This window comes from Aedes albopictus, chromosome 2 (genome assembly GCF_035046485.1).
Source record: "Aedes albopictus strain Foshan chromosome 2, AalbF5, whole genome shotgun sequence".
NCBI classification, from domain to species: Eukaryota; Metazoa; Arthropoda; class Insecta; order Diptera; family Culicidae; genus Aedes; species Aedes albopictus.
Window position 1 is genome coordinate 398,054,376 of NC_085137.1, and position 10,920 is coordinate 398,065,295.

Genomic DNA, 10,920 nt, shown 5'->3' on the forward strand with positions numbered 1-10,920 from the left:
ATCCTACAATTGTTCGTCCATGGTTCCTGGATAAAAGCTATATCCAGTTTACTCTCACCAAATCTTTTGCAAAGTACAGCTGTTGCTCCCTTTACGTGATGAAGATTTACTTGGATGAACCGTAAATTTTTAGTTTGCATTTTGATCGTTAGGATCCAATAATTGTTGATTTTTACACGTTAGATCAACAGAACTTGTAGTCTGGCCAAGCATAATAGGGTTCTCTGTCCTCTTAACTCTACTCAATCCTAGGATTTTTACGTACTGATCAATGATCATCACGATATCACTAGTTTCTTGTAGGTTTTTAGAGTTACTTTAGCCCTATGCTTTGGTCTTTTGCTACTATATTAACTTAAAAAGATAATACACGCACACACACAAAAGCACTCGCACACACCCACACACTTGCACTCACGTACACACACACACAATAAAATTAAATAAATAAATAAATAAAAATATTAATAATAAATATATAAAACAAAAAAGTATAGAATAATTAGAATATATTTAATTGAATTGTAGTGTCAAGAAAATAAAAAACCCTAATTAATCCACCTAGCGGTGATGGTGCCTTTCTCGTGCTTTAAAATATCATTTCAACAAAACTCGAGCGACATGTTGATGACATTGACATAAATACAAAATGAAAACTGCTTGCTAAATCTACTGGTCACATTTTATATTAGCATAACATCCAATATTCAGAAAATATAAGACAACGATCCTAAACTCAAACCAAACAAGTGTCATTAAGCCGCAAAATTTTGAAACGTCATTTTAGATTTTCCGGTCATCATTTTATGGCTCCGGATATCTACCCCAACTAAACTAACCGCCATCTTGAACATTGAGACACCATCTTGGATGTTCTGGTATTCATTTTTGGACTCTGCACCTACAATTACATAAAATAGTCGTCGTATTGAATTTTGGCATGTCGTTTATGACTTTCTGGTTACCAGTTTTGGACAAAGACCGGCATTCTTCCCCATTCAAACTATAGTCATATTGCAGACCTTGTAAAACAGCGCACAGCTTGGGTTTACTGGTTACAAATTTTGAATTCTGGACATATTTGCATACAAAATATGCCCATAATGCAAGAATTAAAAATCCTATAAAATAGGCACTAACTTGAACACTGGGCCATTATCTTGGACTTTGGACCGCTATCTTGGATACTCTGGTGGACTCCGAACATATTTCCCATACCAAATACACTTATTTTACGTAGTTTTAGAGCTCAAAATTCCTTAAAACAGCCACCATCTTCTTTTGACGCGATCAAATTCTTATTTTTCCATTTAACGTTGACCCGCCCTGCTATAAATTTACACCTTAGGAATCTGAAATGGTACGATTTGATTTGCTTTAGTTTTGTCTATATTTTGTTCGCATATATGAGAACTTAGACCTATTCGACCTGCTGTTCATACCTAATGTTTATCAGGCCATTAAACAAAGCCACTATTTATTTTTTCACACGAACGTTGGTTCTGCTACACAACAGCTAGTCTCTAATGTGATCTAAGGCTATTTTCATAAGATTATCAAAAAATCTGCGATCTGATGTGTCGTATGTATGGGTTTGGTTCATTTTTATATTTCGTAATTTCCGGTGGGATAGCCGGATCTGATTCCATAAGTCATGGACCATGACACTACCGGTTGTCCCAATTATGGTCTGAGAATATTTTATTGCTATTTATTCACCTTTACCTAATCACCGCGATTTGATATATCGCATGAATGCTTCACTTTTACTTCTAACCACTTCCGAAGCCACAGCTGAACCCGCAACACTACCGGGAATATAATGTGGTCTGACCCTATTTTTCCATCAGGTTGTCGATAAGTCGTGATCAGTCTTGTTAGAGATCACAGTCATTTGAACCTTTTCGTCGATATTCGGCCTCCTTTGTCTCCGACATTCGCAACACAAGCAATCAAACTACTGTTCGAAACAAAAATGTCAAACGAATGCACTTCACCACGATAGCGGCTTCGGGAGACGGTTCGGCATTTGTTATTCCTGTCTTCTTCCATAATAAGAGCTATGTTGCCCATCTTGTGTCGTATTCAATGCAATATGCAATAATAAACTAATATTAACATTCATAATCGGAATTGGCTGAAAATCTATGCGTAAAGCTAGAATTAGACACATGTCATCGTGTCAGATGACATTGATTTGACCTTCTCTTATGTTTATTGTTCTTCGTTCTACTGCTCGTGTTGTGTGTAGGTAAGAGGTAATGATAGCGCACGAATGTAACAAAGCCGACTGACACCCGACTGCGGCAACGAAATGAAGGTAGTGAAAAGTGCCGAATGTTTACAAGACTGGTCGTGATTTGATGTACCGCATCCATGGGTTTGGTTAAATTTTACATTTTACTACCCGGATCTGATTCCGGGTAACTACCGGCTGAACCAAATATGGCCTAACATTATTGTCTTGTCAACTGCTCATCGGTTAACCAAAAACGCTGCAAATTGAAGGTGTCACATGCAGGGTTTGACAATTTCGATGGGACTCTCAGAACCAAATCCCAGAACCAAACTACCAGTTGTCTTTAGCGAGACGTAAGGCTATTTTCTAGCTAACTGTTCATCAGGTTATCGCAAAAGCCACGATTTGATGTGTCACATGCCTGGCTTTGGTTTAATTTTACATTTGGCCTCTTCCGGTCACTCAAAACCGATTCCGAAACACTTGCTGGCCGTTCATTAGGTAATCTAAAAAGCCGCTATTTGATGTGACGCATGTACGGATTTGTTTCTCTTTCAGATTTAACCACTTCGGCGGGAACCCCGGAACGGGTTCCGGAACACTACTGGTTCAGATATGATCTGAGATGGTTTTCCTGCTCATTGTCCATCAGGTCATCGAAAATGCCGTGGTTTGATGTGTCGCATGTATGGGTTTGGTTCAATAGTATATTTGGCCACTTCCAGCGGGACGCCTAGAACCGGTTCCGGAACACTACCGGTTCATATATGGTCTGAGATAATTTTCCTGCTCATTATCCATCAGGTCATCGAAAATGCCGTGGTTTGGTGTGCCGCATGCATGGGTTTGGTTCAATTGTATATTTGGCCACTTCCAGCGGGACGCCCAGAACCGGTTCGGGATCACTACCGGTTCAGATATGGTCTGAGACTATTTTCCTTCTTACCGCTTATCAGGTTATCGAAAATGCCGTGGTTTGATGTGTCTCATGCATGGGTTTGGTTCACTTTGATATTTGCCACTTCCGGCGGGACACCCGGAACCGGTTCCGGGACACTACCGGTTCAGATATGGTCTGAGACTATTTTTCTACTCACCGCTCATCAGGTTATCGAAAATGCCGTGGTTTGATGTGTCGCATGCATAGGTTTGATGCATTTTGATATCTGGTCCCTTCCTGGGGTACCGTTCCGGAACACCTAAATGGCCATAACTCCGGAACGGCTGGACCGATCCGAACCATTTTCAATAGGAAACAATGGGACCAGATTCCGCGTCGAATAAACCGTCGGTCATTAAAATCGGTTGAAGTTTACTGCCAAAAAGTGATGTGAGTTTTTTTGTACACACACACACATACACACACACACATACATACACACATACAGACATCACCTCAATTCGTCGAGCTGAGTTGATTGGTATATAGTATATAGTACTCGACCCTCCGAGCCTCCTATCAAAAAGTCATTTTTGGAGTGAACATATAGCCTTTCCAGTACACTTGGTGTACGAGAAAGGCAAAACGTATACACAATAAAAATAAATAAAAACTTTTAATATCTTTACTTACTGATGTAGGAGCATTTGTCCCCAGTCACCCCTACCTTAGTAATTGTGCACTACCTTTACGGTGTTGAAAACGCCAGCAATATTGTGAGTGTTTGCATCTCACTTGCCCATAATAGACTCACTTCACAGTTCGCAAGCCAAAACAAAGGAGTATTTGAATGCATCCAAATATAACCGTTTGCAATTAATTTGCGATCCGGTGGTTTTTTGATGCCTAAGTTGCCATATAGGCTGTAGATTGTGGATGTCGGCTATTATTTTCACATACGCATATGCACACACATGCGAACGACACTAGCCATCACCACACATTTGATTTTTAAGCACTTTTTGTTCCCTCTATTTTGGAGGGGAACCGAACTTGCATGCGAGATATCATTCATGCATTTATTGATCTCACACACTGAGATCTATTATTGTTTTCTCCCGGATCACAAATTATCACTAGGAGTTAAAACTAATAAATTTAATTTTTTCACGCAACGTCCACCGTCCTACGTACAAAAATGTAATTCTTGGCACTCGTAAACTACGTGCACTAATCACTCGCGAATTATAAAATCACTTTTCTCTGCTAATTTTATAATTTAATCGAGCCAATACGAACCGCACTTTTGTACTTAGCAGCAGTGCATAAGAATATTTAATAATGACGGGAACTATTGCAACGGCGGCCAAGGGGTGTGCTGACGTCACCATTTGTGTTTACATTCGATTTTTCCAAGCGCTCTTATGGAAGTTCGGAAGTAATTTTGAATTCGTCCGATTTGTGTCAAAGTTTTGTGCAAAATGCCCGTGTGTGCAGTGAATATTTGTAGAATTTCATCGACAGATGCGGAAAACAGAAGTGAAGTAGTAAGTTTTCACTGTTTTCCTAAGGAAAAAACGCGGCGCGCTCGGTGGTTGAAATTTTGTGGGCTCCACAATGACACAGGGAAATCCTTGTACATCTGCTCGCAACATTTCCCCCGCGAGTCCTTTGCGAATAACGCGACCATCCAGAAGATGCTTAATCCCCAAGGCGGCGCACGAAATTTATTGATAAAGAACGGTGAGTAGCTATTTTGATTGTCAGCAACATTCATTAGGTATTTATTTACCTTTTTTCATTTTAGTGGATCCTTCCATTCGGAAACCCTCTGCCCCAGAAGAAGAATGTACGGCCCGAGCAGCTCAGCAATATCGGAAGCAGCGGAAAGCTGTTGTAGCAGCTCTCCTTGAGGCTCATGAAAACGGTGCAATTGAAGAACGACACCTACTAGAAACACACAATCGAGGCGAAATCGGTGAAAAAACCCTGTGTGACTTCGAATGCAGCATCCAACAACCATTCGCAGTGCAACCAACATCCTTCCAAACGGAAGCGAATTTTGTCGATCCCAACAGAACATTGCTGCCGATGCCGCAGCAGCTATTATCCCACAATGAAAAGGATCTCGTTGGCTATGGCAAGACGTTGTTTCCAGTGTCGCAGGAGCCACACTCTCGGATTGAAGTGGATAGTGGCACGAACATGGATGTCTTGTTCACGGCAATCGAAATCCATCAAACCGTCAACGCTGGGACATTTGCTACCGATAATACGCCGACTGATATTGGCGGGCCATTGAACCATCCTGCACCATTTGATTCCTGCGTTCCATCTGAAGATGCGCCGGCGGATTCCAAAAATGACTCCGGCTGGGCTAGCTTTAAAGCACATTCAAACCTGGAATCAACTCGTATGGAAGGTTTTTCTGCCTTCTCAGAAAATTCTCAGGTGAAATATTTGAAGGATCGGGTGAAACAATTGAAATCAACTGTCCAATCAAAGAATGAGAGGATTCGATCGCTGCGTAAGCGGGTAAGCAATTTGTTTTGTATGCTCAATTAAGGATTTTTCTTCATGGCGTGGAACAAAGTCTGCCTCTCAGCTTGTTCTATGAGCAGTCCCAGAGTTATTAATTGAGAGCTTTTTCTGCTAATGATCGTTTACATGTGTAAATCGTGTGGCAGGCACGAAGATACTCTATTGTTGTAACTGCCATGATCTATTTCTTCATTTTAACTGTACAATATAGAATCAGGTGTATTCTACGCGGCGTGTGAGTAAGGTAAATGTAAGTTAATGACAATTGATTTTTTTATTTAATAGGTAATGAAAAATAATAAACACTTCTTGGCTCTACTCAAAACGATGAAAGAGAAAAATAATCAGATAAAGCAGAATGATAAACAACTGGCTGAAAAAAGTGAAACTATAGACGAACTTCGAAAGGCATGTGCTCAACTAAACGAAATAAGAGAGAAAGACATAACGGATCGAGTCGAGGAAGTACTGAAAGGGGTTTTTACGAGAAACCAAATAGATCTAATTCTCAAAAAGAAGAAAAAGGTTACATGGACGGCCGACGAAATTGCGAAATCATTTTCCTTGAGGTAAGTATACTATACTTTACGCTTTCATAAAACAAATCAGCCCCAAGGGCGTAACTGCTTTTTGAAACAAGAACTTTCTTGAAAGCTGATGTGTTGTACACTGATCGTATTTTATCACTCCCACGCAAACCACCATCACTGTCGCAAAGAAAAGCATTTTTCTGGTCTAGTAGTAGCTAGAGTAGTAGTTGAAGAATGCATGGGAATAATACTATCCACAGCTTTGTATGAAAATGATTTTTCCAAAAGCAATTATACCCTTTTGAAATGTTGATGCCCAATTGTATTTTTCCTTGTATTTTTTAAATGTTTGTTTCCATCGGAAAATGGTAATGTAAACGTTAATTGTAATTAGAAAAACTACATAAAACTTATTCAAAGAATCCTTTCTCTTTTAAAATTATTGGTTTTTTGGTCACCTTGTATTTTTATGTTTTTTTTTCTACAATATTTCACATATTTAATATTATTTTTTATCATACTATTTGTTATTTTATTTATGCTTCTCTTAGTTATTCAATACTGAATTCTGGAACCATTTGGGCACAGGCCCCGAATATTTTGCCTATGTCTAAAAAATATTAAATAAATAAACGAAAAAAAAACTAAACTTATAAATAGTATTATAAATAATAATCCAATCCTGATCGAATCAATAAAAATAGGTAATTCCCTGTATATTATTTATTTTTAGATATCACAGTAAGCCCGGTTATGAACTACTGCGAACCGAATTCAATTATCCTTTACCAACATTACTAACATTGATGATGTGCTGACTTTGCTCAAAATTGCGGGTTCTAAAATGACAGATAAGGAGAAAATGTGTGTTCTTGTATACGATGAAATGTCCGTTCAGTCCACTGCCGAGTACGACAAGAAAAACGATGAAGTAATTGGACCGCACTCAGAAATGCAAGTAGTTATGGCCAGAGGATTGTTTTCTCAATGGAAACAGCCAATTTTCGTTGATTTCGACGTTCAGGTAACTAAGGACCTTTTGGAAAATCTCATAACGCAACTCTTCAAAATTGGTTTCAATGTGATTGCCAATGTACACGACTGTGGAGCGGGTAACTGGGGTGTTTGGCGAGACTGTGGCGTTAATTTTGAAACGAAGCAGACCTCAATGAAGCATCCGTGCACCGGAAAAGACGTTTTCTTCTTTCCTGACGCTCCTTATCAGTACAAACTCTTTCGGAACTGGATGTTGGACCACGGGTTCATGTACAAAGGTATTTTCACACCATGTTTACATGTTCCTATTTATTAATTATGTTTTACACATACCTTTTGCAGGAAAATTGGTAACAAAAAAGTTTTTGGAACTATTAGTCCAAAAGGCATCCACTCTTAAAAGACCGTTCTCCGAAAATGGCGAAGGAAGTTCAGTTGAATTTAATTCGTTATTCAAATTAACTTCAAAGCACTTGACAGTTCAGGGATCTGAACGACAGAATGTACGACTGGCAGCAGAGCTCTTAAGTCACACAACCGCAGTGAACTTAAGAAGACACTTCGGTCAGTACGAAGAAGCACGATTGCTAGCAGAGATCATTGAGATAGTGAACAAGTGGTTCGATGTGATGAACTCCTATTCACTTACTGAGAATGTTCCGTCCAAAAAATGTTATGGCCTAGAGCTTGAGCAGCAGAACCAGATACTCGACAACATGGAAACTTTGATTAAGGAGATTCGAGTGCTTTCAAAACATTGCCTACCAGCAGCATCGGGACTAAAGGTAGTAACACTAATGACAAACTTCTCTAGCTTTTAGTATCATATGGGCGTAATAGAAATGATGGAATAAAATTATTGAATTTAACATGGTTTCGAAAGATTCTGCGGTACAATCTGATAGGGGACGATAAAAAGTTTCTACACCTGTATGATACTAGAGCCAAGGATGGGAACACTCACTTGCAAAGAGTTACACTCACTTGCTATTTTCTTAGAAAAGAAGCGTGCAATCAAAAAACGATGCAAGGATAACTTTTGCCTTGTGGTTTTATCTAAAAGTTTGCCGAATAGAGTAGGGGTCGAACATGCATACCAAAGTCGTAACAGAGCTGTGAAAGAGACTCTCCACGAGGTGAGTGCAATTTACATTCACCTTGTGGAGAGTTGCCTTCGCAGCTCTGTTAGGACTTCGGTATGCGTGTGCGACCCCTACTCTATTCGGCAAACTTTTAGATAAAACTACAAGGCAAGAGTCATCCATACAATGTTTTTGATTGCACGCTTCTGAGCTGAGCAAATAGCAAGTGAGTGTAACTCTTTGCAAGTGAGTGTTTCCATCCCTGACTAGAGCGAACTTTTTTTATGTTTTAGTAATGTAGGACCAAATCCTAGTATATTTTTTTTATCTTTTCCAGCTGTTTCAAAAGGCAATATTGATTTCCATTGAGTCAACAAGACAGCTGTTAACAGAGATTCGCAAATTACCCGGTCTAGAGCAGGGCTTTGTGATGATGTACAAATGCAACCAAGACAGCGCGGAAAATGGATTTGCATTGATTCGCCTTAATGGTGGAACGCACGATCATCCAACCCCACTTCAAGCTCTTGAACGCCTCAGATTGATGATTCTTGGCAAAGGATTGTCAAGACAACTAAAAGTCAACCAAAATACTCAATCCATAATATTTGAAGAGGACTATCTGATCTCCAAGGTATTTCGAAAAGCAAACATTTATCTGGAGAACAATAACGAGGACGACGAACAATCAAGTGACGAGGAAGATTCGTGGGTGTATGAACCAAATATTAGAGAGCTTGAAGAGGCTGATGGCTATGAATATGTTATGGGATACATAGCTAAGACGGAGATGAAGAACCAATCCAATCTGGGGAGCTATACCTATCAGTTGGAACAGGAATGTGAACCGGAAATCAACAAAGAAAACTACGTTCAGGATCTATCCTATGGTGGTTTGGTTCAGCCCAGTGAGGAATGGTTAGAGGTCGGAAATCAGCTGGACTCTTGCTTCAACTGGATACACAACACGGGTCCCGCTGGAGATCAAATTGGCTTTCGAAATAAGAAAAACGTTAACCAAAGGACTTTTCGAAAACTGAAGCAGAAGTTCCCACATCTGCCAGATCATGTGTTGAAAAACTTCTCCAAAAGAAGGGTGTCAATACGTGTACGACATCTGAAAAAGCAACTGCAGGAGAAAAAAATACTGAAAACGAAAAACCGTATGGCGAAAAAGAAGAAAACTACTACTGCCGCAACTCACTCTGCCCTTGTCGACGAGAGAAGCGCTATTGTGAAGAAAAATGCTAGGAAATTAAAACATTTTGTCACATAGGAAACGACTTTCACGCCGATGCTGCATTTCGTCCAAAATTCATGCCTTCAACCAATGAAATAACAAATATAATGCGTTGATATTCTTTAACTTTTGTTTTGATTCTCCACACCATTACAGATGTTTCAAAAAAAGCTCATTTTATGCGTATTTTAATGAAATTCTTTACTTATTACCTAATCACACATAACCCACCAACCCCACCCTTGTCTACAGACCCTAGAGTGTCTTCATAACTGTGAAAGTGCTTATAGAACCCTAAGCTGACAAGCAGGCTTTATCCCGGTGAGGACGTAACGCCAAGAAGAACCTATGAACGATTTGGGTCATGTTTCTTTTCTCCTGAAAGTCTTCAATCAAGATTTAGTGCTAAAGTAACGATGACTTGATCAGAGATGTTATTGACAATTCTGCATTTACAACAATCACAGGAATAATCCATTTGAGTGTAAAATGCACAGCAATTAAAACTGAAAAAATCTCAACTCAAAAATGAGCCGAAAAACTTATTTTACAATTAAAAATCAAACATGTTCTATATGCACACCATACATATCCTTACATCGTTTCAAATAGTGACGTCACCAAGGTCACCACCAGAAATGTTTACTTCCGAAGCAGTCACTAATACCAATGCAATGGCCTTTCATCCCCACCTCTAATATACTCTCATTGAGGTTACAGGTTCGTTTTTGGGTGTTTCCGAAGGTTTCATGTGCATTACATGGGGTCCGAGTGGGTCTTAAGGGAGTTTCGGAGTCATTTCAGGAAGTCTCAGAGCATTTTAGACTGGTTTCAGAGGCGTTACGGACAGTGCTGAAAAATTCATTTCGTCATATCTAAATTCAATCACCTACAGCTCATTTTAGAAGCTGAACCTGAGAATATGATATATGAAAAACTTGTGCGGCTAGACCAGTTCTGCAAGAAAGTCACGGAAAAACCGCTATTTTTCGAATATTGAAAGTAAATGTCACGGACTATCTTTGAAAAATGCCAAATGATATTCACCGTGAATATCATTTGGCATTTTTCAAAAGTAGTCCGTGACATTTACCTTAAATATTCGAAAAATAGCAATTTTTCCGTGACTTTCTTGCAGAACTGGTCTAGCCGCACAAGTTTTCCATATACCATATTCTCAGGTTCAGCTTCTCAAATGAGCTGTAGGTGGTTGAAAACAGATATGACGAAATGAAATTTTCAGCACTGGTTACGGAGGCGTTTTTAAGGGGTTTTGGTTTAGGAGGATTTTTTGAGGCATTTCATTATGTTTCAAACCACTTTCGGCGTGATTCAGAGGCGTTACGGAAGCGTTACGGAGGAGTTTTCAGGGTGTTCGGAGGGAGCTTCTGAGGTGCGTTACATGAGGTCCG

General features: G+C 39.5%; 1 protein-coding gene across 1 annotated transcript; it reads left to right on the plus strand.

Moving 5' to 3' along the window:
- Positions 1-4,816: 4,816 nt before the first annotated feature.
- On the plus strand, positions 4,817-9,553 carry LOC115267239 (transposable element P transposase). The gene is made up of 5 exons (XM_062848518.1): positions 4,817-4,862; positions 4,927-5,541; positions 7,042-7,464; positions 7,529-7,971; positions 8,606-9,553. Exons 1-5 carry the CDS (start codon positions 4,817-4,819, stop codon positions 9,542-9,544), a joined length of 2,466 nt encoding a protein of 821 aa, XP_062704502.1. The 3' UTR covers positions 9,545-9,553.
- Positions 9,554-10,920: the final 1,367 nt, after the last annotated feature.